This window comes from Acomys russatus, chromosome 7, assembly GCF_903995435.1.
Source record: "Acomys russatus chromosome 7, mAcoRus1.1, whole genome shotgun sequence".
Classification (NCBI taxonomy): Eukaryota; Metazoa; Chordata; class Mammalia; order Rodentia; family Muridae; genus Acomys; species Acomys russatus.
In genome coordinates, this window is record NC_067143.1 from 60,424,124 (window position 1) to 60,451,843 (window position 27,720).

At 47.3% G+C, this 27,720-nt stretch overlaps 1 protein-coding gene across 1 annotated transcript in view; it reads right to left on the reverse strand.

Annotated features, from left to right (window-relative positions):
• Nucleotides 1-27,720, reverse strand: part of Irag1 (inositol 1,4,5-triphosphate receptor associated 1) — a 73,977-nt gene that overhangs the window by 37,601 nt on the left and 8,656 nt on the right. The window contains exons 2-9 of the mRNA XM_051149235.1: nucleotides 20,650-20,750; nucleotides 18,944-19,014; nucleotides 16,353-16,526; nucleotides 15,408-15,485; nucleotides 14,679-14,734; nucleotides 14,454-14,501; nucleotides 13,416-14,027; nucleotides 10,956-11,034 (exon numbers count right to left, since the gene is read on the reverse strand). Of these exons, the coding sequence (XP_051005192.1) occupies nucleotides 10,956-11,034; nucleotides 13,416-14,027; nucleotides 14,454-14,501; nucleotides 14,679-14,734; nucleotides 15,408-15,485; nucleotides 16,353-16,526; nucleotides 18,944-19,014; nucleotides 20,650-20,750 (1,219 nt within the window). The remainder of the gene's footprint in view (nucleotides 1-10,955; nucleotides 11,035-13,415; nucleotides 14,028-14,453; nucleotides 14,502-14,678; nucleotides 14,735-15,407; nucleotides 15,486-16,352; nucleotides 16,527-18,943; nucleotides 19,015-20,649; nucleotides 20,751-27,720) is intronic.

Below are 27,720 nucleotides of genomic sequence, written 5' to 3' on the forward strand. Positions count from 1 at the left end.
AGAGACTGCTTCTGCCAGGCTAGCTAATTCTGGGGGAATTAGCACTCTTTTGAGTGCACTCTGACATCTAACCAACTCAATCGATCTAGAAGCCATATTCCCAACCATCTCCTTTATCCATCTCTCACACACCAACTCAATATTCATCCTTGCCTCCCATCACCATGTATCCAACAATTATAAACCTCTCTCCTTACTCAAACTATCGGATCCTAAGTGTACTCAGGGTACCCACACTGCTCAGCCCACCCCTTACCATGAAAACACCAGTAAAGATGCTTCCCCTGCCTTCTTCCCCTAGCTGGCCCAGGCCCTTTTCCAGTTGGCCTGGAGGGTATACTATGCCTGTTAGGGAATCTGTGAGTATAAACTTCTCTTATGACAATTATTTCTGGGTCTGTCTGTCTTGCCACATGTGATCGAAACTGTATGTTGGGTAAAGAATTTAGAACAATTACTCTAAAGCAAAGTACTGATGCCAGAAAAAGCCACCGCAACTCTAAACCTGAGTGCATGCCCTAATACAACTGCCAAAACTAATTTCGCCTCTTTGGAGGAAGCAAATTATAGAGATTCAGCAAATCTTACAGTTTCACTTCACTTCAACTCAAACTCAGTTAAACTGTAATATTTTGTACAGTCTCTCTCCTTCCTCCCTACCCCCTTCTCTGTTTGTAGAAAAGGGGACATTTTAGTGCAGTGAGGTAGTTGCTACTTTCTTCTGTCTTCCAAGGCCAAAGCCACACTAGTTAGAATAAATGTCTTTGCATCCATCTTCTCAGGAAGGCATCTTTCCTATGAAAGACATGAGACTGTGGCCTGGCCTTGGGCTACATAGAAGCACCATCCACCTACCTCAGAATCCTTATCCAGATATCCATCCACCCTTTAGACATCATCAACTAGATACAAATAATAAAAACCATCCCAAAACCACCACTCATGGAACGTAAGCCACACCTTACATGTTCTTTCTTGTTGACTGTCTACAGTTGTCCTGCCAAGTCAATCACTGCCGGGGGAAACTGAAGACCAGTTAGGGTTTACAGATCCCCCCAGAGCCCAGCTCATCCGTAGGAGAGCCAGGATGTAAAATGTTGCATCTCAGCTGTGCCCCCTGGGCACTCAATATGTTCAAATCCAGATACTTGGTTGGTCTTCTCAAGGGAGTTCTCGCTGCTGTGATCTGAGGCCTGGCACTGTTATCACCCACCTGGCCATGCATGCAGACTCCTGGTGGTTTTCTGGTGTCTCACTTACCAAGTCCTACTGTCCTCACATCCAAATGGCTTTTAAACCATCCTCCCACATTTCTGTCATCCCTTGTCCCTCCCCAGACTACGTGCATATTGTCTTACAAGGTGTCTTTTACAAAGAGATGTCCTGATGACACCAATTGGAACTAGGCATTCTGTAGGTGGCCGAGCCAGGGTCTTTATAGCACTTTCTGATGACCCCCATCTCAGGCCACCTGTTGTCGTCTGCTAAGAATAATTAGTCTAGGATGTAGGCTCCCTATCCTGTAGGCTTCTCTGGCTCATCGAGCGTCTTAACTCATCAATTGGCCCTTGAGGCCTCTACCTTCTTTGACTCAAGTTCGCTGCTTCAGCTGCATGGCCACACAGCCCATCTCTCTGGGGCACATGTTACACAGTGGGTCCAGGTGAGGTCTGCTTCTGTAGCATGCGGAGCACCAGGGGCGTGCCTTTGTTCTCTCTGTTCGCCCTGCCTGGTATGCCTTTCTTTTCCCCAGCCCCAAGCTCCCCTCCCAGCCATTCCTGACTCACCCCTTCTGAGCTAGCTGCTGCTTCCTCCTTGTTCCTTGAAGTTGTGCTATGTGTTAGGTGACTCTGTCTCCCTTGGGTTTCCTCTCATAGATGGTGAAGGTGGCTCCATTCATTCAGTGACTTATTTCCCTCATTACTGAGTGTTTACCGTGTCCCAGGCAAGGGGGCTTAGAGCTAAGAAAACTGCCACACAACTGCCCCTCTTGGAGCTTACTGTTTAAGAGGACAGAGATTAATCATAAGAAAATCTAAAGTGGGAGTCCACTGGGCAAAGAAGAAGACAAGAAAAACCCTTCATGAAGAGGGGAAACTGAGAAGTGGAAGGCGAAGGAGTTGCAGGAAAGGCACCGTGGACAGCTGAGGAGAGAGTGGTTCTGGATGCTGATCTGGAAGTGGGTGGGGTTAGCCACAGGGCCTTGCAGGGCCCTCCGGGCTTCCAGGCTTGTCCTGAAAGCAGATGAGGCACAAGCGCACTGCAGAGACTCTGGACAATGAGCTGTCAAGGAGTCAAGAATGTGGGCCAAAGGTCCCATTAGGGGACAGATGAAACAATAATGGCGATTGGGACAAGGCCATCTCTGTGATGCTATGATCTCAGCCTTTTTCTTTTTTCTTTTTGCATCACATTCAAACAACCCAGGGAGCGGCCTATATCAGCCTCATATCTTTGTCTTAAAATAATGACCAAAGAGCAACACATTGTGCAAAATGAACCCTGAGGCGGGATCAGGTTGAACTGTTGGGGAAGGTCAGATTTACTGGGGAGTGGAGTCCTCGGAAACTGAGAGTCAAGGTCCTGGAGACTCCAGAATTGTCTGATAAGGACCTTTCCTGTCTCCCCAAGGAACCGTCAACCAGCCTCATTAGAGATTTGAGTTTTTCCTGTGAGCTCTGCTGAATGTGGAACAGTGGCTCTCAACCCCCCTAATGCTATGGCCCTTTAGTACAGTTCCTTATATTATGATGACCCTAAACTAAAATTATTTTCATTGCTACTTTATAGCTGTAATTTGGCTACTGTTATGACTTGTAATGTAAATTTAGGGGGGCGCGCAGCTAGATGTTAGCCAAAGGAGTCATGACTCACAGGCTGAGAACCACTGGTTTAGAGCCTGACACCATTCTCTGAGCCAGTGTCCAGAGGGCTCCTAAACCTTTTGTTCCGGGAACATGAAGAAGCTGCATCCCAGTGCTGTCCTGCCACACTTGGCTGACAGGATAGAGTTCCACAGTTCAGCAACATATATATAATAATCAAAGGTTAAATAGTATCTGCGCTGGTTAGTTTTGTCAGCTCAACACAAACAGGACCTATCTAGGGAGAGCAACTCTCAGCTGAGGAACCGCCTCTATTCAGCTTTCCTGTGGACATCTCCGTGAGGCATTTATTGATTAATGACAGGGGTAGGAGGGTCCAGCCCACTGTGGTCCTGGGTAGAAAAAGAGAGAGAGCTGTGCAAGCCAGCAAGCAGCTGTCCTCCACAGCTCCTGCCTCTGCTTTTTCCCAAGTTCCTGCCCAGTCCTTTCTCAGTGGTGCTCTATGCAGGACGCGTAAGCCAAAGCAACCTTTTCTGTCCCCAAGTTGGTTTGACCAGTGTTTTATCACAGCTATAGACAGACCTAACTAGATAACATCATGTTTTATAATTATTACAAATACTTTATATCAAATAATATAAATATAATTTAAAATAATATGTTTATTTAATAAGATGCATGGCCTTTGGGAGAGAAAAAACACACTAAAATTCACTCAAAAAGAGAAACAGCTGGGGTATCACAATTCCTGATTTCAAGCTGTCCTACAGAGCAATAGTAATGAAAGCCAAACGGCACTGGCATAAAAACAGACAGGTGAATCAATGGAATAAAACTGAAGACCCAAAAACAAACCCACACACCTACAGACACTTGATTTTTTGGCAAAGAAACCAAAACAATACAATGGAAAAAAGAAAGCAACTTCAGTAAATGGCGCTGGTCTAACTGGATGTCAGCATGTAGAAGAATGCAAATAGATCCATATTTATCACTCTGCACAAAACTGAAGTCCAAGTGGATCAAAGACCTCAACATAAAACTGAATATGTTAAATCTACAGAACAGAAAGTGGTGAATAACATTGAACGCATTGCTACAGGAGACCAATTCCTGAACAGAACACCAACAGCTCTGGCACTATGATCAAAAATTAATAAATGGGACCTTACAACACTGAAAAGCTTCTGTAAGTCAATGGAATGAAATGACAATGTACAGATTGGGAAAAGGTCTTCACCAATCCTACATCTGACAGAGGACTAACATCCAAAATAAATAAAGAAGTCAAGAAATTAAACACCACCGAACCAAATAATCCAGTTAAAAAATGGAGCACAGGGCTGGAGCACTCACTGCTTTTCCAGAGGTCCTGAGTTCAATTCCCAGCCACCACATGGTAGCTCATAACCATCTATAATGTGATCTGATGCCCTTTTCTGGCCTGCAGATGTACATGCATTCAGAGTGCTGCATACTTAATAATAAATAAATAAAAATTTAATAACCTAAAAAAATGGGGCACAGAGCTAAACAGAGATTTCTCAACAGAAGAATATCAAACAGCAAAGATGAACTTAAAGAAATGCTCAGTATCTTTAGTCATCAGGGAAATGCAAATCAAAATGACTCTGAGATTCTATCTTACACCTGTCAGAATGGCGAAGATCAAAAACTCAAGTGACAGCACATGCTGGGGAGGATGTGGAGAAAGGGGAACACTCCTCCATTGCTGGTGCAAGTGAAATCTTATATGACCACTTTGAAAATCAATCTGGTGGTTTCTCATAAAATTTGGAATAGTTCTACTTCAGGACCCAGCTATACCACTCCTGGCATATACCGAAAAGATGCTCCACCACACAACAAGGACATTTGTTCAACTATGTACATGGCAGCTTTATTTGTAATAACCAGAATCTGGAAACAACCTAGATGGTACATTTACACAATGGACTACCACTCAGATATTAAAAAAGAAGGGAATCATGAAATTTGTAGGTAAATGGATGGAACTAAAAAATATCATCCTGAGTTAGGTAACCCAGATGCAGAAAGACATGCATGGTATGCACTCACTTATAAGTGGATATTAGCCATCCATAAAGTACAGAATAACCACACTACAATCCACAGACCCAAAGAAACTAAGTAACAAGGAAGGACCAAGGGAGGATGTTTGAGTCTCACTTGTAAGGGGAATGGAGGGAGGGAACTGGGTGGGGGAGGAAGTGGGCAGGGGAATGAGGGTGGGGAGAGTTGGGGAAGAGGGTTGGGCAAGAGAACAGAAATTGGTGGGGGACATCTCTGGGACAGTGGGGGTTCCTGGGAGTCTATGTGGGGTGACCCTAGCTGAGACTCCCAGCATCTGGGGATATGGTGCCTGAAGTGGCTATCTCCTGTAGCCAGACAGGACTTCTAGTGGAGGGAGCGGGGGGGACATCAACCCACCCACAAAACCTTTGACCCCAAATTTGTCCTGCCTATAAGAAGTGTAGAGATAAAGATGGAGCAGAAGTCGATGGAACAGCAAACCAATGACTGGCCCAACTTGAGACCCACATCATGGAAGAGAGCCAGCACCTGACACTATTAATGATACTCTCCTATGCTTGCTGACAGGAGCTTGCCATAGCTGTCTTCTGAGAGGCTTCATCCAGCAGCTGGTGGAAACAGATGCAGAGACCCACAGCCAAACAACAGGCAGAGCTCAAGGCAGTCTTGTAGAAGAGTGGGGTATCAGGGATTGAGGGAGCTGAAGGGGTCAAGGATACCACAAAAAGATTTACAGAGCAAACTAACCTGGGCCTATGGGGGCTCACAGAGACTGAACCACTAACCAAGCATGCATAGGCTGGACATAGGCCTCTTATCCATATGTAGCAGATGTGCAGCTTGGTCACCCTAACAACTGGAGCAGGGGCTGTCTCTGACTCTGTTGCCTGCCTTTGGATCCCTTTTCCCTAGCTGGGCTGCCTTGTCTGACCTCAGTGAAAAAGGATGTGCTTAGCCCTACTGCGACTTGACATGCCAGGGTGGGTGGGTATCCATGGTGGGGCCTCCTCTATTCTGAGGAGAAGGGGAGGGAAAGTGCAGGAGAGGGTGGGACTGGGAGGAGAGGAGGGAAGGGGCTGCAGTCAAGTTGTAAATTAAATTAATTAATTAATGGAGGGGGGGCTTGGGGGGAGAGAGAGAGAAAAGGCAAATGATCTCATCACTATTATCAAGTTAGAGGATGTTACCAAAGTAATAAAGGACACACAGATGCAGAGATGCAGATGGCCTCCCACATGTAGGACAACTAAGAAGATAGTGAACCAGATAAAATAACTAACAGGAGGTTGAGTTGTAAACTCAAAAAGAAAGATGTTCTGCAAAGTGGTCAAAATTCTCAGAAGTTAGACACATCCGGGTTCTGATCCTGCTGCTGCAGCTAAGAGACACACCACCATGGCTTCCATAAGCCTCAAGGTGACTATGGTAAGGCTGGTTCTCATGGGTGTTGTGAGCACTGAGTCTAACAGGACCAAATACTCGGCACAGCATCTGGCATGTAGTAGTCAGTCTAGTTTCAGTCACTTTACCAGTCCCTGGAGCCAGCACTCTACCATTTAATAGCAATATTTAGGATGCAGGAAGTATGCAACACCAGGCCACGTTCATCTCCACTACTAGTGATCAGTCAGAAATGCTCATGAACTAAGAGCCGCGGCTACCAATGAACAAGCGAAACAAGGTTACACAGACTGTGACAAGAGCCATGTGCAAAGAGCATTAAATGCTTTTGGAAGAGAAAAAGGAAATACCTAAATGCATACGATTGAGAACTGAATATCTGCAAAGTTAGTAAACTAAAGGGATATAAATTGCAAAGCAAATAAACCTTGGACAGTCCTTTGAATCCAGCACGCCAGTGCATATGACAGTGTAGACATCAAATCCAAAGGAGGCATCCAGACGTCAGGGAATGTGAAGCTCCATTCACCCCTGGTGAATAGCTCCTGTCTCCTGGCTTCTCACTCACTGCTCCTGGAGAGGATCTAGGTTTGGTTCCCAGCACCCACGTGCTGCTGCCAGCTGCCCGTTACTCCAGTTTCAGGAGATCCAATGCCCTTTTCTGGTTTCTGTGGTCCCTGCATGTACATGGTGCATAGGTATACATGCAGGCAAAACACCCATATAAATAAAATAAATTCAAATATTGAGAGAAAGTATTAAGGCAAAGCATTCATATCAGTTATTCACACTTCCCATATAATACTATCAACAGCAAAAAAAAAAAAAAAAAAAAAAAAAAAAACAACTAATAATAATCTAGGCCCCAAATGGACCAATATAAAGCAAAGAAATTAAGTTTAAGCATGCTAGAAAATCAACTGAAATAGAAACAAGGTGTCATTTTACACCAATAATAATAGCCCATTATAACTGTCATCCTTTTTGTTTGCTTGTTTTCAAATATAGTCTCACTATGATGTAGCCCAGGCTGGCCTCAACTTGGAGTTCTCCTGACTCAGCCCCTTGCCTGCCATGACTACAGACATGTACCCTCATGCCTACTGTTCTGATTTGCTTCTCTGCTGCTCTGATGAAACACTGACCAAAAGTAGTGAGAAGGAGGCAAGGGTTAATTTGGCTTACAGTCCATCATCAAAGGAAGCCAGGGCAGAGGCTCAAGGCAGGAACCCGGAGGCAGGAACCGGAGGCAGGAACTGGAGCAGAGCCATGGAGGAGGCTGCTTACTCATTTGCATTTTAGTTGGTTCCAGATTCAGTTAAGTTGACAGCCAAGATCAGACATGGCACCTGACTAGAATTGTCATTATTACTGATCATCTGTTCCTTGCTCTATTATACTCTGACTAAGAAAGACCAAATCAAAGCACCATACAGAAATTACCATGCTAAGAAGAAAAACCTACACAAATGTTTGGAACACTTGATAAGAGACGAGTATTTCTATACTCTGAGCCAGAGACTCTCAAGTCTGAGAATGTATCCCAAGGGAATTACTTAAAAGGAAGAAGAAAGAAAAAGCCCACAATCACAAAGACAAAACTGTTTATAACAGATGGAAAACTATAAATATCTGAAATATTTTTTGACTAGGGATAGATAGTCACACAGAAGGAAATCTGAACCCACTCAGCCATAAATATGAAATCTAAATACATGTAATTAGTTATTATAACTCAGTAAAACAAACCTTTAAAAGGAAGTTGCATCTATACCATCAAACTAACTTAGGAAAAATTATAAATATTGGAACAAATAAAACTGTGATGGAACTATGTATAAAGGCTTTTTAAAAAGATTTGTTATTTTTATGTGTATGAGTGATTTGCACGTGTGTGCACCATATGGGTGCCTGGTGCTGGAGGAGTCTGGTTGAGGGTGTTGGCTCCCTGGAACCAGAATTACAGACAGTTATGAGTTGCCATGTGGGTGCTGGGAAGCAAACCCACATCCTCTGCAAAGGCAGCAAGTGCTTCTTAACTGCTGAGCCATCTCTGCAGCCTCATGTATATAAAATCTTAGAGGTTTTTCTAGTGTTTCAATAAAAATTAAAAGTGAAGAAGTATACATTAAAAGCATACCTCTAAATATGGTTAATACTTTGTGTGTATGTATAGATGTATGTGTTTTATACCCACGTGTGTGTGTGTGTGTTTGTGTGTGTGTGTGTGTGTGCTTGTACAGAGGGCAGAGGGAGATGCTGGGTGCTTTTGCTGTCATTCTTTGCCTTGAGGTATCTGAGGTAGGTTGGCATCTAGCAGAACATGTCAGTCCTCCTGTCTCCATCCCTCATAGCTCTGGTATTAAAGACATGCATCATGGCCACAACTGGATTTTTATTCGGATGCTGGGGATTTGAACTCAGATCCTCATGCTTTCAGATCAAGCACTTTTACCCCTGAGCCATCTCTTTAGCTCCAAAGTATTTTATTTGTTTGTCTTGGCTTTTTGAGGCAGGATCTTGCTACATCGCCCTGGCTATCCTAGAACTCACTACGTAGATAAGGCTGGCTTTGAATTCACACAGCCTCTTGCCTCTGTCTCCAGAATGCTGGGATTAAAGACATGAGCCACCACACTTGGCTCAAGATGGCTATTTTTTAAAAAAAAATAATTCCATCCTTTTAAAAGGTGTTCTGGAGATTTTACCTCTGGGAACCTTGTCAACTGAGAAGGTGATTGTCATTGTATTTTAGCCCAGAATCTTCACTCCCCAGCGACACCCAGAATAACTTCATGTGATAATTCATACAATGACTGACACTAGCCATGGACAATGCAAGAGGGGACTGTGCCTTTCCAGAAGTGCTCTGTAAAGCCTGGGGTGCACTGGAGCCCACAGGAGAAAGGCTTTGCACTCACTGTCCTACTCCCTATAAGCTGGTCTCCTCTGGATTAGTTTATCTAAAATAGAATGAAGGTAAAACATGTCTCAGAACTGCTCCTGGGATGGCTTACCTATGTGCTGGAGTCAGCAGCTCTTTGGGCCTCAGTTTCCCTAACAGTAAGATGAGTGCAAAAATTCTTGCCTCTTAGTTTCCTGGGAGAAGATTAAATCTGAGTTGCAAATTACTTAGAGCCTGCAAAATGCCAGAGAGAATTTGTCGCGGTGGCATTGAAGGGAGTAGGGCAAAATATTGCATGGCTCTGTTTACGTGAGGGGCCTCAAGAAGGCACAATCCACAGGAACAGGAAATGGAATGGCGGTTGCAAGGGCAGGGGAGGCGGATGGGCATCTGGAGTCTCGTGGGTATGGAGTTGCAGCTGAGGAAGATGAAAAGGTTCTGTGAGTGGACAGTGGTGACCGCTGCGTGATTGAGCAAAACTAGACTCAAGGGCCCGGAACCACATGGTGGACATGATTGAAATAGTAAAGTTAATGCCATATATATGTTATATATAACACTGTACATGCCACCACTTAACAAATTAGTAAACACCAACAAAAGACAAGAGATAGACATAAACACAACATAAGTAAGGAAAGGGGTGGGGGTGGGGGTGAAGCAGGTTTGCTTACCTTATCCACTGCTTAAAGAGACATGTACAATGACTCAGCAGAGCTTACGCAAAGCATAGAGACAAGGGGGTGAGTGTCCCCAAGGAAGAGGCTTGAGGAAGAGGGAAGGACAGAGAACCTGCCTTCTAGAACCCCTCCGAACACATTCACTCTTCTTTAGCCATTACGAAGCATTCTGGTTATAGGTTGCTTTTATGCAACTATCTTGGTAACTCTTTTATGACGTCACCCATTTGTTCATTCATAAGTACATATTCAGGGCCTAATAGTGCCAGGCACCATTGTAAGTGTAAGCATGTAGCTTGCGATGTATATATAGACACATGTGTGCACACATAGACACACCCCCAGAGAGAGATGCTGGCTCTTGAGGCCTCTGCTCTAGGGATGTTGACGGCTAATGCCTAGACAACACTCTCTATGTACCAGGTGCTGTTCTGGGCACCTTATAAATACAGTTTAATTCATGTGGTCTTCTTGATAACGTTCAAGGCAACTATGACAGCCCTGTGTTACAAGGTAGGGGGTGAGGACCAGGCCTGGGGATGCCTTGGAGCTTCTTCACTCATTGCAGAGCCAGGGTGAACGCTATGGCTCACACTGGGGCACCAGTGAACTCAGGAAAGAGCAGACTAAGGCAGGAATAGGGAGGGTCCAGCCTCTGTCCTTATTTTCAGAGACGTGTGGTAGAGGGTGTAGGGTGGTAGGAAGCAAAAGGCTTGGAGGAAGGGATACGCAACCACCCAGCAGGGCAGAGCTGGGTTATGGACTTTGTGGTGACAGCAGATTAGAAAGAGAGAGCTCTGGTGTCTTGAAAAGAGGAACCGATCTATTTGGGTGGTTTCCTGGGTGTGAGGAGAAAGGCAGTGTGAAAAGTTCAGGTGTGGGGCACCTTCCAGACCCACTGTCACTAAAAGGGATAGGGTGGGGCGGCAGGGAGGAGACAGACATGGGCATGCCCTGCCTCAGTGGACTATACAATCTGCTCACTCACGCACAAATACTGACGGGAAACCTAGTGTTCGCACACAGACTGTGCTTGACACCAGCAGGCTGACCAACCCCGGGAAGGGCAAACAGGCCCCAGCAGCCTACCTTTGTCCTGCTCTGCAGCCTCACTCAGTTCAGGAAGTTTGAATCCCACCAGGTTCTGGTTTCTCATCAGGATGTGTTCCTTGGGTGAGAGGAAGAAGGGACACAGCTCAGATGACAACACCGGGCTAGACTCTTCTCTTTGTTCCCCTAGTGGCTCTGTTACCACTCGGCCTTAGAGAGGTTCCCCAGGACAGTGGCCAGGGTGGATGAATTTGCATAGCATGAGATGGTGAGGCCAGAGGGGCACAGGGTCCTCTCCCGGCCTATAAAAGGGCCTGAAATCCCACCATTTGTGCCACACTCACTGGGTCAAGAGCTACCTCCTATGTGAATTGCTTGTTTAAAAAAATCCTGGGCCTCAGGGGAAGTGAACTGCCTGGCCTTACGGTAGGGAAGTGTCTAAGGATTGTCTAATCTTTAGGAACTAAGGACTCTGGAGACAGTAAAGTCCCCTGGATATGCATGCAGCTGCTTCCAGGAGCAATTCTTGTTGGTCTCACTGTTGGCTGCAGCTTCCTGCCCTGCCCTTCTGTGTAAGTGACAGTTCTTCCTCAATGACCTTTGTGGCATCTCCAGACAAATACAGCCCCCAAGAGTTGCTTCTTGGGGACTGAGCAGACAGAACTAGGTTGAGGGCATTGGTGAGGACTCAGCAGGCTCCCAGCCAAACTGTGTCAGACTAGGGCCCTCTAGTGGGATGCCTGGATTCTCTCCTGCCCCCTGGTGCCATCCAAGGGTTCTCAGCCTCCCAAGTGACAGAAGCCACTTGAGTGACTGGCCTCTGGGTAGAAGGAAAGAAAGGCCAACAGAGCTCAGGATCCAAACAGAACCCTTGCAAGCCAGGGATCCACAGTCCCTCCACTGTCAGCACACTGGACAGGGTGCAGAGCAGGTCTCAGGTGCCAGAGCAGCTGGTGACATGAGCTTCCAGGTTCTCTGCAGTGCCCTTTGCTGGATGTGGGGAGTTCTGAGGGAGTGGCTTACTCCCCTAGCCTTTGAAGTCCTTGAAGGTGAATCCCCACAGATGTGGGATGTGGCCCACAGTAGGAGGCTCTGCCTGGCCTTGTTTTAACCCTCCAGGTACCCTGGACTCTGGACTGGAGGACAGGAGTTCTGTGTGAACTGTTCATCTTCCTAAGCTCTACCTCAGAACATTATAAAAGAGCAAGTTTTTCTTTCTTTTTATCTATCTATCTATCTATCTATCTATCTATCTATGTATCTATCTATCATTTATCTCCGTCTGTCTCTGACTGGCTTCAATCTTACTATATAGCTGAACATGACATCCTCCTGCCTCTCCCTCTCAGGTACTGGGATTACGAGTCTGAGCTACCACCCATGGTTTTATGTGACTCTGAGAAGCCAGGGCTTTGTGCACGCTGGTCAAACACTCTGCCAACTGAGAGCTCTTTCTCACTGAAACTCTCTCAACAGTAGACGGGTCTGCTACAAGGTGTCCTTGCAAGCGTAGATGCTCTGGTTTGAGCTGGAGTGTTCTGGTCCTCACTTCCTTCCTCACCCTTACTCCCTCAATAGAAGAGCCAGGGGACTTTGTGCTAGGCCCTAATCTATAGGCTCCATTCTCCTTGACCTGCATTGAGATTGCCCACCTGAGAGAGAAGGGACTGGATCAAGACCTTTTTGTCCACTTAAGTCCTCTCTTTTACGCTCTGGTCTTGCCTTTGCCCCTCCACACCTGGATAGCAGGGCAGCCTCTTGACTGACCACTGTTCCTAGTTTGATGGCCAATGAACGTTGGGGACACCATGGATACTGGAAGGAATTCACTATGGAGGAGCAGCCCCTTATGGCCATTGTCAGAGTGGTACTTGGTTCTAAGGCCCTTGGTTAACAAGTATCGAGGTGGGTAAGTGTCATTACAAAAGAAAAGCAGGGCTGGAGAGATGGCTCAGTACTTAAGAGCACTGGCTGCTTTTCCAGAGGTCCTGAGTTCAATCCTGACAACCACATGGTGGCTCACAACCATCTATAATGTGATCTGGTGCCCCCTTCTGGCGAGCAGATAGACATGCAGGCAGAATACTGCATACATAATAAATAAATAAATATTTAAAAAAGAAAAAAAGAAAAGCAACACTATCCCGGTCTTGCCCAACTCGAGGTGTGACCGAATACTCCATCAGAGGATCTTCTCACCAGTTCTAGCTGGAGGAGGAAGACAGAGCAGGATAAGGAGTCCTGTGGCCAGCTTCTCCTCAAGTGTGGCTAAGTCTGACCACTGTATCTCAGGCTGACTTCTACATATTAACAGGGGGTAAAGGCACCTGAAGCTGGAGCTATGGAGATGTGACACAGATAGGACTGGCTTCTCAGGGTCAAGAAGTTTGGGACTCCTTGAGGTCAGAGCTGTCCTGTCCCAGGGCCTAGCCTGAGCACAAACGCCTGGAGTTCAGAGGGGACCTGACATACGCACACTGCAGCGGGGCAGGAACCCACCTCTCTGAGCTTGGTCAGCTTCTGCATGCGCACTGGCTGTACTTGTATCTGGAAGTCTTTGAGCCCAGCTGGCTTCGCTGGCTTGGCTTTGCCTGAAAACCTCTTCTCTTCCTCTGCCAGAGGCAGCTTGGCGAGCACCTTCTGCAGCAAGGGACCAGGCTCTTCAGGGCTGCTGTCCCAGGAGACCCCACGAATCAGGGGGGAGCAGGACACAGGGGACCGCAGCTCAGCTTTGGAGCCAGCCTTGGGCCCCACAGACTCTCCAGCAGAGCTCTGACCCTGGGAATGCGGGCTGACCGTTCCTCCTGAGCCCTGGACTGTGGCTCTGGGCAGAGGGTTGCCTTCCCTGGCTGTCTTCGGGAGTTGCCTCGCCAGCTCCATCTCAACAGGGCCGGGCTGAGGGCTGTTCAGTGCCATTTTCCCACTGATACTTGCTCCGGAAGCCTGAGCCATGGGCGTGGCCTCCGAGTGCTGGAGAGGATCAAAGTTTTCTTTTTGTTCTACTCTAAGTTCTTTGGATTTCTCCACCGTGGGAGAGCGAGGAGCCAGTCTGCCTTGAGATACTTTCCTCTGGTCATTCTGTTTCCGGTCAGCTAGCCCTTTGGGCACATTCTGAAAGAGACAAGGTATAGTTGGGACCCTGAAGGTAGGCTGAGGAGATGCAGACTTTGAGAAGGAGCCCATGTATGTATATACGAACCATTTATGCATATGCAAATGAGGCATGCTACATTCATGTATGCAAATGGAGTAGAGTCCGAGCTTTCCTGCAACTTCTCTGGAACTGAGGGAGGCCACTGTTGTATATGACTGGCTGGATTTGGGGGTGCAGAAACCCTCCTGAGACCTGCCTTACCTCTTTTCCTCTCAGACTTCCACCTCCTAAGATGACAGTGGAGTCTTGTTCTTGCTCCAGCACCTACCCTCTACTCACATGCAGGCCCATGCATCTGTAGGCTGCCCAGGGTCCAGCCTAGGCTTCTGAGACCACATTCCCCACATTCGGATCGTTGCAAAGTGAGCAAAGCACAAACTCACCGGCTCTCCAAGGCAAAGTGAGGAGATGTCGGCCTCATGCCCCTTCTGCTGAGGAAGAAAACACAGGTCAGTAGCAGTGGGAACAGGCCTGCCCCCTCCTGAAGCTTAGCATAGCAGGGTGTAGGTGTCCCCTCTGCCTTCCTCGTTCAGGGGCTACAGAGGGTCCAGGAATGTTAGGGACAAGAACTCCACTGGCATAGAAACGGCACGCAGGTATGCTGTTACCTGTGGCAATGCTCCCAGCAGAGAGGAGGACTGTGGGTCACTGTGTGTGTCGAAACCTGTAATGGGCCAGCGCAAGTAAGTTATACGCATCACCTAGTGCCGTGCTTGTCAGTTTAACAACAACAACAACAACACACACACACACACACACACACACACACACAGCTTTTCTGAGCCATCAGCTGTAAGTTCTAGCAGCCCAAAAAACACTGTTGTTGCTCACATGCCAGCATGGAATTGCCATAGAAACCAAATAAGGAAACTGAGTCATGGAGGGACCCTGAGGTCTGATCATCGGGATGCATCTGTGAATGTAGAATCCTAGGCTTGTCTTCCAGCACCGACAGGGGCAGGCTGCCCACCATGGTACTCCACTGCCTGAGGGTATGGCTCTAGACACAGCCCAGAAAGAAAGAGAGCAAAATGCATGCCGGTATTGGAGATGTAGCTCAGTGGACAGGTGCTTACCTAGCATGTGTGAAGACCAAGGTTCAAACCCTAGTGTTACCAGAACAAACAGAACTCACACTGGTCCAAACAAAAGGATTCAAAATAAGCTGTGATGACTTCTCTCTGAGCAAAGAGCAGCCACTTAGCCCCCTTCCTATGACCTTAGCCCTTTCCTCACTCAGCCTGTCTCTTCCTGCCTGTCATACAAGTCCCTGCCCTCAAAGCCTGTACACCTGCCCCCTGTGTGTGTGTGTGTGTGTGGCAAGGGGTCAGCCTCACCTGCCGGTGTGGAGATGGTGAGTGAACAGCTTCTAGAGGGTGCAGGAGATGCTCCAGGGCTGTGGTTCGAGGAAACAGCTGTGGAAACAAACATCAACTGACTGGCATTCATGAAGAGCTAGGATTTCTGTCACCAAGCAGATCGTTCTCTCAGGGAGATTTCACCCCTGGGAACCCAGACTGCCTTGTCAAGGCTGACTCTGGACCACCATATGAGGCTCCTAGTACAACCCAACTTTTGCTACAGCCAGCCCAGCAAGGCGTCCTCGGGTAACTTCCAGTATATGAGGTCACATTCCTCAGGCTGCTGGTCCTGACCTCAGAGAACTTTCCAGAAACTGACAGAAAAAGCAAGCAAGGCTGCACTGCCCAGATGCCAAAGGACCACTTTGATTTCAAGCACTCTCCTTGTCCTCCAAGGCCATTTGGACTTGTCTAAAACCTGATTCATCTTTGCACTCAGGAAGAAGAGGGACCCCAGCACAGGTTAGCAAAGGAGCCTTGTCTCTCCTCCAGGGCCCTGCAAGGGTCTTATGCATTCTTGGAATTTCACTGGGTTTCTCTGCATTAGAGCTAAGGAGAGTTGCTGAGACCAAGTTACCAACGCTGGCATCATGTGGAATGGCATTTGTCCCCACCTGGGGAAGTCCCAGCTCGTCACACATAGGGCCCAAAAGGAAAACACAGGAGAGTTCTCATGAGTAGAGTTAGGTAGGTTTTTCAGAACTCTGGAAAGTAAGCACAGTGGCTCCTGGAGGGGTCATCTCTGGAGGGGTCATCTCTGTAAGGCTTAGGCCTTTAGAACCTGGCAGCCAAAGGAACAGGCCATCCCTCCCAGAAACAAGGTTCTCCTGCAGCTGGAGCCTGGTCCTCCCCTCCTTCCCCTCAGTCCAGCCTCAAAGAGGCTCAGGGAAGCTACCTGCCCTGCTGCTGGTCCTGCCCTACCTGACTGGGAGTCTCCGGGGCTGCTCCTCGATTTCCTCCCGCGCCGGGTCAGGAATCGCTCACTCACCGACTTGGCTTCTTCCAGAAGCGCCAGGTTTTTCTTCTTGTCCTCTTCTGAGATGCTGATTTCTGGCAGCTGGTCATTTACCAGGTCAATGACATGTCCTGTGGGATCTACAGAGAGAGAGAGTGAGCTCCCAGTGAGAGCCACCTCAGGACTCAACCGTATACCAATGTCAGGGTGGGGGACATGGGGCCATCAGTGACTTCTTCAGTAGGTGCCGCTGGTTTGTAGCCTGTCAGAAGGGTTCACGGACAGTTCCCAGAACTGTCCTAGCTTGGCTGTAAAGGCTATCCGGGAGCCCTGGCTCCTGCTGTTTCTCCTGGGGTTTTCCATCTTCCGGTCTGTTACTTTACAAGTTAGTCAATGTGTAGCTAGGGACACAACTCAGAGACATCTGAAACACCAGCTGTACTCCTGTGACCACTTTTCCCTTTCTTTTCTCCTGCTCATCCTTCCCCCAAAGTGCCCCCTGTCCAGGTGCCCTGGATAAGCTGAGTGGATGGCACTGTGTCCCTGCCAGATGCTCAGGAAATAATGGGCACTCCAGGCACTTCCTTCTTCCTTAGTTTCCATGTCCCTAGGACCTGTCCCCATTTTTATTCCTGCTCATAAACAGGACAATGACATTAGCCCCCTTGAAAAGCCCCTGCTTTCAAGCCAATCTCTCTGTCCCATGGTCTATTGCCTACAGAGAGACCTTTCTTTGTTGTTGTTGTTCTGGTTTTTTTTGTGTGTTTTTGAGTTTTGTTTGTTTGTTTGGGTGTGTGTGTGTGTGTGTGTATGTGTGTGTGTGTGTGTGTGTGTGTGTGTGTGTGTGTGTGTGTGTGTTTTGGTTTGGTTTGGTTTGGTTTTGGTTTTGGTTTTTTGAGACAGGGTTTCTCTGTGTAGCCTTGACTGTCCTGGACTCCCTCTGTAGACCAGGCTGGCCTCAAACTCACGGCGATCCTCCTGCCTCTGCCTCCCAAGTGCTGGGATTAAAAGCATGCGCCACCACACCCGACCCTAGAGCGACCTTTCTAGCAGCCACATCTGACCATGCCATTTTCTTGCCCATCCAGTAAAAACTACTTAGCATTCTCAGGGTTACGTCTAAACTAGGCACCAACCTTGCTAGCCCTACATCCTCCTTCCAGGATCTTGTTCCCAACTCCAGCCCTTTTGTGGCGAGCTCCACTCTGCATACACACACACACACACACACACACACACACACACACACACACACACACACACACACACACACACACACACACACACACACACACACACACACACCTCCATTCATCTCTTCCAGAAGTAGCTCTTCATTGTTACTAAAGCAAGCCTCTGAATCGCCTCTAAATGGCTCAGGAGGAGTGAGCAGCCATCCCCACTCACAACTCTGCCTCAAGAACCAAGGCTTAGTGGAAATGGGTTTCCAACCCGTTTCAGCCAGTCAAGCGATGCCATCTAGGGAGCCACAGGGATCAGATAGGGATGACCATGTAAGGCTAGTGAGAAGCAGCCTTGGGAGCTCAGGGGGAAGCGAACTTCACAGACGAAATGGGAGCTTGGGGAGGCAAGCCATTTGTTTCCATGACTGAAAGTCTGTCCATGAAGAAAGCTCACACATGAAAGGAGATGAGAGAGGGAATGGTACAGGTAACTAATAACCAAATTAAGTGCCTGAAGCCAGCAGCACCTGAGGCCACACACCCTGAAGGGGGAGGAGACAGTGAAGGAGGACGATGACAAGGAGGAGGGGGCAGGAGGAGGGGAGAGTGGAGGAGAATTTTGTTATTTTGGAGTGAGCTAATATGAAATATGGCTCCATAGTTTTCAGCGGTCATGACATATACACATGGCGCAGCATTTGGTTGCTACTGTACTCCAGGTGATTCCTGATTCCCACGATGTCTTTTTCCATCTAAAATGCCACCCCTCCCTCCTGTGTGTCCATCTATTTAAGGGGAGCTCGAACACCACATCTCCCTGGAATGTCTACACATCTTTCCTCTTCCCTGGAAAGAAGCTGGCCCCTTCTCACCTTGGATCCCTTAGTCCTCTCATGAAGGCCTCTATCCACTCTATTTGCTTGCTTCTCAACCCCCTTATAGAGTATAATCAACACTGAATACAAAGACCAAGTCTATAACCCCTATCCTTTGATGGCCCGACGAAGGTGTGAAACCTCATGGAACCAGCAGAGGACCACGGCCGCCACATGTGCGCACATGGGCACACTCCCACCTGGATGTGCACCAGCCCAGGACAGCCGCAGGGCTCTGCCCCTTGAGCCCGGTGCTGAGCGTCACTCAGCTGATCACCAAGCATCATGCTTCTGTCTGTTCTGACTTCATCTTACTCTTCATTTTAACACTGACACTAGATGTCATTTCTTCTGGACTCAAGCACAGAGTGGGTGATCTCCTCTACCCTTTGGACTTGGGGGGGGGGGGAGCAGGAAAAGGGCCTGAGTCCGACTAAGCTCATCCCTAAGCAGCAATGCTTGCTACTCAAGCATTTCCTCATTTGACCCAGTCCTTACCCACAGAAGTCAGCGAAGCAATAGAGACCTTCAGGTGTCGGTGGGAAAGCCTCCGGTGGGGGCTGGGAGTTCTGAAAGACAGAACATGATCATCCTGTTAGGAAATCTACTCAGAGATGGACAAATGAGGTGCTGTGCAGTCTCTGTGTCACCCAGAGCATCCTCTATGGGTCCTCTGACTGTCACCTTGGGAGCATGTTAGATGGATGAATTCCTAGGCTGCACCCCAGTGTCCCACATCAAAGCCCCTGGGAGCACCATTGACTCAACAAGTCTATGCCATTCTATTGCTCACGCAAACTATCCTGGCCCATTCTCAAAGGATGACAAAACTTACTACAGTGTTTATTCTCTGTGGGGACCCAGGCTTTACTGTAGAGCTATCTTGTGGGAACCTTATAAGACATACATGGGGTCCGCTAGAGACATGGATAACTTATTTTTGAGAGTGACGATAAAAACACAGTTTCACTGGCCTGCAGAACATGGAGTTCTTTTTAAAGATTGACTTTTAATTATGCGTGTGTGGGAGGGGGTGTGTGCGCATGTGCATGTGTGTGCAGATACGTATGGAGGCCAGAGGCATCGGATTCTACAAGCACTGGCATTACAGGTGGTTGTGAGCCACCCTGTTTGGGTAGTGAGAGCCAAACTCAAGTCCTCTGCAAGGGCAGCGTGTGCTCATGACTACTGAGCCGACTCTGCAGCCCTGGGACGCTGTCTTATGCTCGACTTAACGCTCTCTTTGGCTTTCGGCACCCTCTCCCGCACTGATTCTACATGCATATTCGTTTCTTGTATCTTCCTTGGTATCCACTCTGCTCTTTTGCTTCTACCCTTAACGAATGAATGAAGAAGACTCACTCTGTCCTGTGAGAATTACCCTCTCATGTGCGTGGCTGCCTGTCAAAGCCAGGCCTCGCACTGGCTAGGCAAGCACTGACCTGTATGGTCAGCCCTAAGAATTATCTTTTAATTTTATTAAAAAGTGATACCCAGCCAACAGCTAGATCAGTGCAGGAACCTGTGGTAAGGGAAACAGGGGCTGTTCCAGGGAGGACCCTGATTGGCCAAGGCTGGATTCTGCAGTCAAAGACCCACACCTTCCAGGCTTCTGTGGGAATGCATACCTGGCTGGATATTAGGGGAATTTTCCCTGCTGTGATGTCTTATGCTTCTCTTAAAATCTAGCAGCATATACAGGGCCAAATCCAAGAGCAAGGACACTTTTGGAAAGCAGATAATAGGGAAAATATCCTAGGTTCTCCTTACCATTTTGAAAAACTACTTGATCATATTTATTTTTGTTTTTGAGATAAGGCCTCTTGTATCCCGGGCTGGATTTGAACTCCTCACGTAACCAAGGGTGACCTTGCCCTTCTGGTCCTCCTGCTTCTACCTGAGTGCTGGCGTTACAGGTGTGCCCCATCGTGCCCCATTTATGTGACACTGGGAATCAAACCCAAGGCCTTATACAACCTTGACAAGAAGCACTCCGCCACCTGAGCCACAAACCTAGCCCTCTTTGACAATATCTTCATCAATAGAGTGATTCAGAGGAGGCAGACAGCATTTCTAGAAACGCAGCTATTTTCTTTGGCTTTCTCCACTCTCTCCCCAATTGATTCTACATGCATATCCATTTCTTGTATCCTCCTTGGTATCTGATCCTCACAAAGCATTGCTTATCAGCCGGGGCTGCGTACCTGTCGGTCAGGGTTTTGTCCGTTTCTCCTTCAGGTGAGCTGGCATCTCCCGTCAGGATGATTGTGGGAGGGTTTTGGACTGGTCCTGCAGAGGGAGAGTCCTGGTGGTTTAGAGCAAAACACAGATGGAATTAGGCCTGGGCTTGGGGAGCATGCAGGGCCTGGAACCGCAGGGTCTCCCAAGGCCATTGTCACTGGTCACTAGCTCAGTATGTTGAGTTGTCTGTTTCAGCTTCATTAAGATACAATTGAGAAATAGAAATTGCATATACTCAAGGTGTGATGTTTGATGTGGGTGTACATTGTAATATGGCTACAGCTGAGTTAATGAAGATAGTGACCACCTCAGTTCTGTCTCTCCCTTCTTCCCTCCCTCCCTCTCCCTTCCTGCCCCCCCCCTTTCTCTCTGTCACGTGGGCATGTGCCATGCTACTGGGAATCAAATCCAGTGCTCTTAGCAGTTGAGCCACGCCTCCAGCCCCTTGCTTCCCGCTTTTCTTGAAACTGAGTAATAAGCGATCTCAGGTCCATATTTCTGCATAAGAACTGTGGTCCAAAGAAATTCTACCTGGCCTGTTTCTATCAATCATCCCGGTCCATAGACCCAAACACTTCCCTTGTGGCCTCTCTGGTGGCTCAGCTTGACCTGTATTTCAGGAGCACAAGATCTTTAGCTTTGGACTCTCCCTGACTGAATGCTCTTGTCCACAAGAGGCTCTTGCCACAGGAAAGCTAATCAGCACTCCTGTAATGTGCACAAGATTTTGTCTCAGCTGAATATTTGATCTCTGGAAATTGTCTTTTGTGCCGTCCTTACTTAGAGCCCTTCTCGTATGATTCTTCTAGTAAACAAACAAAAAAAACAAAAAAAACATATGTTAGCTAAAACTTCACTTTTCTACCCATGCAGCACATGTTTTCTGCCATCCCCATGGGCAAATTCCCAGCGTGCATTGGTGCTGGAAAAAAAAAAGAGGTTTTATTTTAATTCATTGACACTTTACTTTCCAAAGCAGCCAGAAATAATCAAAAGAAAATGTCAGCGAGAGGAGCCTGAGAGCACGAAGACATCAGAACAAGCACTGCCTCCCCCTAGTGGCCTAGAGCTGGCACTACCGTAAATTGTCTGTCCTGACAACCCTGTGGAGCTGAGATTCCTCCACCCCCACCCCAGGCTGGGCTCTGAGAACTACAGCTTTAAAGGACTGTTCCAAGAGCTTCATTTTACAGTTTCACCTCTCCAAGGACCTAAAAGGAGAATGAATCTTGGGGCTGGGTGCAGGCAAAACACCTATATGCATTAAATTAAATTTAAGGGGGAGGGGGAGCTAAGTTCTGTCCTCACCTTTTCTCTCTTTTTTCTGTCCTTTGCTTTTCTCACATCACATAATTCCACACTCACTTGTTTACCCTTCCTGCCCAAATCCTCATTAGCCATCTCTATCTGGCCATCAGTCTCCACCTATCCATCCACCTATCCATCCATCTATCCATCCACCTATCCATCCACCTATGCATCCATCTATCCATCCATGCATGCATGTATTCATTTGTCTCTCCCCCATCCACCCCCATCCGTATCCCTGTCTCTCCCACAAACTCACCCCCTCGCTCTCTCTAAATATCTCTCCTATCCATCAGCAAATTCATCTCTTTCCCTGGCTATCCATTAATTCACCCATTCATCTGTCTCTCCGTTTCTCTTACGCATCCATCCATTTATTCATCCCTTTCTGTCTTTCCATCCATCCATCAATTAATCCATCCATTTATCCATTAATCTTTCTCCCAGTCTATCCACCTATCTCGCCTACTCATCTATCAATCCGTTTCTTTCTTCACCTCTTTCTCCCCTATCCATCCACTAACCCATCCACTCCTCCCCAATCTAGCACCAACCTAACAATTTATTTATCTCTCCTCTATCCATCTATCACCCACACTCCTGCAGCTCCACTTGCTCATCATCTGCAGACTGTCTTAATCTGCCTCCCGAGGGCTGGGATTAAAGGCGTGGGCCACCACACCCGGCCATCTGCAGACTGTCTTAATGCCTGTTTTTACAGCTGACTCACACCAGTCTACAAAAAAGTGTTGTGGAGGAAAGGCCTTTTCTGAGAAGGCTGCTATGCTGGGAGCGGCAAGATTCCCTTTGTGTCCATGAAGTCTGTGAACACTTAGACACGCCTACCCACTACTCTTATCCATCTATCCAGAAAACATTTCAGGAATACCCACTGTAGGTCTATGCTGGGAGGTAGACTGGCCTGAGGTGCTTTCTGCTAGTAGCTGGTTGCGGGGGGAGGTGTGGAAGACCTGTTCCCTACAATCAATAACGGCCCAAGTTGACACCTATGAGCCAGTGGCCTTTGAGTCACTGAAGGGAACTGCTTCTTGGTTGGCATTTTCTCTGCCTTCTGGGACTTGCTGGGACCACAGGCACCCTTACTTGGGGAGGACACAGAACCAGACATGGTGACCACGCTGATAGGCAAAGCCAAGCCAGAATTGGTAAGTGCCACACATGTAATTGTTGACACATATATAGTATCAAGTTACTCACAACCCAGGAGGATTGAGTTCACCAGGAGGAAACCCTTTGGTGCCCTGGTAGACATGCTAGGAAGATCTTCCCTCTCTCCTGCCATTGTAGTTAAAGCATAAAAGCCATACAATGCAAGTGTTCTTTCACTAACTGGCTTAAGAATGACTGAGCAGACTGGGAATGGCTGTCTTCCCAAAAACTGTTTGCAGAACAATTCCTGAGAAATATAGACTTTCTTTTTCTTTATGTTTACTGTAGAGAGACTGAAAAGATGAGAGTTTAAGAAAGAGTGTGGGGTACATTTCCTGGGGGCCATTTGGGGGCATTTTTGCCATGCTTAATGCAGCACAAATAGCCAATTCTTCTGCTTGGAGCTCCTAATGAAAGACAAGACCCCAGGAAGCTTGATTAATTCTGGCAATATATGTTACTGAAGACAGACTACAAAATATATTATACAGAATAAAAGAGAGCTACTGGCTTGGGGACTTCAAAAGCCCCAGACTCAAAGGTCACCATATTATGCTATAATGTCCTTCTTCCCAGCTATGTGAACTTGAACAAGTAACCTTGCCTGTCTGTGCCTTGGGTACCTCATCCATACAATAGCTCGCTCACAGAGTTTCTATGAAAATTAAACAGGCTGGAGAGATGGCTCAGCATTAGGAGTACTTGCTGCTCTTCCAGAGGACTTGAGTTCAGTTTCCAGAACTCATGTCTGTCACTTCACAACTGCCTGTAACTCCAACTCTGAGGAATCTGATGCCTCCTGTGGCCCTCAAAGGCACTGTGCACATGTGCAGGCACACACACACACACACACACACACACACACACACACACAAATAAACCCTTAAAAATTAAATTGACATTAGAAATAGAATGTCTAAATAAAATGCAAGATTCTCAGTTATATTTGAATTCCAAATAAGTAGAAGACAGATCTTAGGATGCGTGTCCCAATATTGAAAGTATCTGACTACTTTCATTCACCAGCTCTCTTAGCCCCAGATGGAAAGGCCGTGGAACCACCACGGGCACGTTTTACCTTCACGGCTGCGTTTATCATGTTGGAATTTGATTTCTAGGAAACTGATGTTATTGGTCTTGGGACTGGTTGAAAGTTTAGAGCTAAATTAGGAGTTCGTTAAGGCATCAGATTGGCTGTCTGGTAACGGAGCCAACAAGCTCACTGCACCACCCCCAAGACATGTGGTCACTCATCTTTACCTGGCTCCATTCGTCTCTCATCAACTCCTTCTCAAACAATAGATGCCACATGTAGGCCATAGACGTAGAGGAAAAGGCCAGTTCCTCAGACCTCTTGTACCTTGAGGCTGTTCTAAACCCTCATCTTTTTCTAATTTGGCCCATCAGTTCCACAAGATACCCATCAAAACACTGCGAGTACCCATCAACCCACAGTTCCACAAGAAACCCAACAATACACCGCGAACACCCATCAACCCGCAGTTCCACAAGAAACCCATCAAAACACTGCAAGCACCCATCAACCCGCAGTTCCACAAGATACCCATCAACATACCGCAAGTATCCATCAACTCGCAGTTCCACAAGATACCCATCAACACACCGCGAGTATCCATCAACCTGCATTTCCACAAGATACCCATCAACACACCGCGAGTATCCATCCACCCACAATTCCATAAGATACCCATCAACACACCGCGAGTATCCATCAACCCACAATTCCATAAGATACCCATCAACACACCGCGAGTATCCATCAACCTGCATTTCCACAAGATACCCATCAACACACCGCGAGTATCCATCAACCCGCAATTCCATAAGATTCCCATCAACACACCACGAGTATCCATCAACCCGCAATTCCATAAGATTCCCATCAACACACCGCGAGTATCCATCAACCCGCAATTCCATAAGGTTCCCATCAACACACCACGAGTATCCATCAACCCGCAATTCCATAAGATTCCCATCAACACACTCCCCTTCTAGGATCATGAAAGAAGAATGAGAAGATGGAAAATCAGTTCATGAGTGTGCAGTTGGCCATTCAAAATATTCCTTGGCTCCAGGGCTACCCCAGTCACTGGCTGCATCATCCTTCCCACTGTGCCATTCTGCTTCTCCCTCTATCACCTTGTCCATACTGACACCTCCTCTGGTTTCTGGTGTCTTCAGACAGTCTCCCCTTAGCTCTCTATGTTGCACACTTGGAGGAAGATGGGGTGCATCTTCCTCCAAGAAGCCCTGAATCCAGATGAGACAGGATACACAGCAGGATGGAAGCAGGTTGGGCCAGCACAGCTCTGGGGTTCCTGTTCCTCTCCCTGATCCAGGGAACCAGGCTCCCCAGGGGTCCATCTCTCTTCTCTGGGGGTCAGCCAAGCTCTGGGGCTGTGCCACCCGCAGCAAGCTCACTCCAATCATACGCAGCAGGTCAAATTTCATTTCCCTCTAATAAATCTTATAGAAACATTTAAATGTTTATTTCACTCATAAATTCCCAAGAGTGCACAATTGTTTCCTATGCCCCTGAGCACAGGGATAAATATAGACTGGTGTCATAGATGGGAATATAAGCTTCAAATCCTCAATATCACATGACTAGGTCTGGGCAAGGACTCTTTAGGAACAGCTTCAGGTCTATCCCAGGCAAGAGTAGGGAGTGTGGCTGCTGTAATGGCCTTGAGTGACAATGGGACAAGGACCCTAGTGGATCAGTGTGAGCAGGAGAGAAGCAAGGTGGACTTACAACGAAACTCCTGCTGGATGACCTCCAGGGAGATGTTTCATTTCTCTGATCTTTATGTTTATAAACATCAAATGGAGCTAATACTCCCCTCAACTGCTTAAAAAAAAAAAAAAAAAAAAAAGCACAGATAAGGCAGCAAGAATGAGGAAAGGGAGGGCTGGGAGGTGGATGCACGTTGTTTGACCATATCCGCAGTCTATTTGTCATAGCCTGGAAGTAGGCAGGGACTCCCTTGGGAGGAGAACTTGTGCTCTTAAGACAAAATAAAGAGAGTCTCATGGGACTTGCAAGAAACTGGTGGCTCCAGTGTGAAGTCCTACGGCCATGGGAGAGGGGGAAAGGGTTGCTGCTGGGCACGTGGCTTCTCCATGTAATGCTTGAGGAGCATCCTTTACCCACAATCCTGAAGGCTTGCTGCCTAGTGTGTGCTCCCATGTGCCCAGGGCCCACTCTGGGTCTGCCAGCCCCTGTCAGTGTCCACTCAGTTCCCAGAAGCCTGAGATCCATAGTCATAGGTTTTTCTGCTCTCTTTCACCCTGTTCTTACTCTCAGGCCAACACATTTCAAAAGTACGGAGTGGTACACAATGGCTGTTGCCTGTGCTTTGTAAAATGTCACTCAGGCAGACAAACAGACAGACAGACTTTCATCCACCATCATTTTCTATCCTCTCTTGCTGGTGTTATTCTTTTGTCTTCCTCCCCTCAATCTAAGCATCCAATTACCCAACTTGTCACATGATCATCCACCCATCCATCCAGGCTCCACCCAGTTATCCATCTATCCAGGCATCATCCATCTAAATAGCCAATCATCCAGCTAGAATCAGCCTTCTTTCCTTCCTTCTTCCCTTCCTTCCTTCCTTTTTCCTCTTCTCTTCATTCCTTCATTCCTTTTTTCCCTTCCAACCTTGCTTGCCTAAGTTCCTCCTATACTCTAGGTCTATGCTAAGGGCAGAGATACATGTGCAAAATACCCCTAGCTCTAGGGTACCCACATACAGTTTAACAGAGAAGACAGAAAAATAGGACAAGCCACTCTACTGCTCACAGTGGGAACCAAGGATGAACTATCATGATGTGCATCCCTGACTGTAGGCACCATTTCTTTTTTTTATTATTAATTTATTCATATTATATCTCAATTGTTAGCCCATCTCTTGTATCCTCCCATTCCTCCCTCCCTCCTGCTTCCCCCCTACTCCCCTCCCCTATGTCTGTGACTGAGGGGGACCTGCACCCCCTATATATGCTCTTAGGGTATCGAGTCTCTTCTTGGTAACTTGCTATCCTTCCTCTGAGTGCCACCATGCCTCCCCATCCAGGGGACATGGTCAGAGATGAGGCACCAGAGTTTGTGTGAAAGTCAGATCTCCTTCTCCACTTAACGGTGGAGAATGTCCTATCCATCGGCTAGTCTGGGTAGGGGATCTAAGTTTACTGCCTATATTTTCCTTGGCTGGTGCCATAGTTTGAGGAGGACAAAGAAACTGTGGTACATTTACACTATGGAATACTACTCAGCTATTAAAAGCAAGGAATTCCCTAAATTTGTGGACAAATGGATTGAACTAGAAATTATCATAATGAGTGAGTTCACCCAGAAGCAAAAAAGAGTTAAATGGTATACACTCACTTATATCGAGAGACTAGTCCAAGGGGCACGTCCCATGAAAAACTTTACTTACCAAGGAAGTGGGTTAGAGGATAGGACATCCTATTGAGACTTTAGGTGAGAGAAGCCTGGGAAAATGAGGCAATAGAAGGATCCAGAGGGT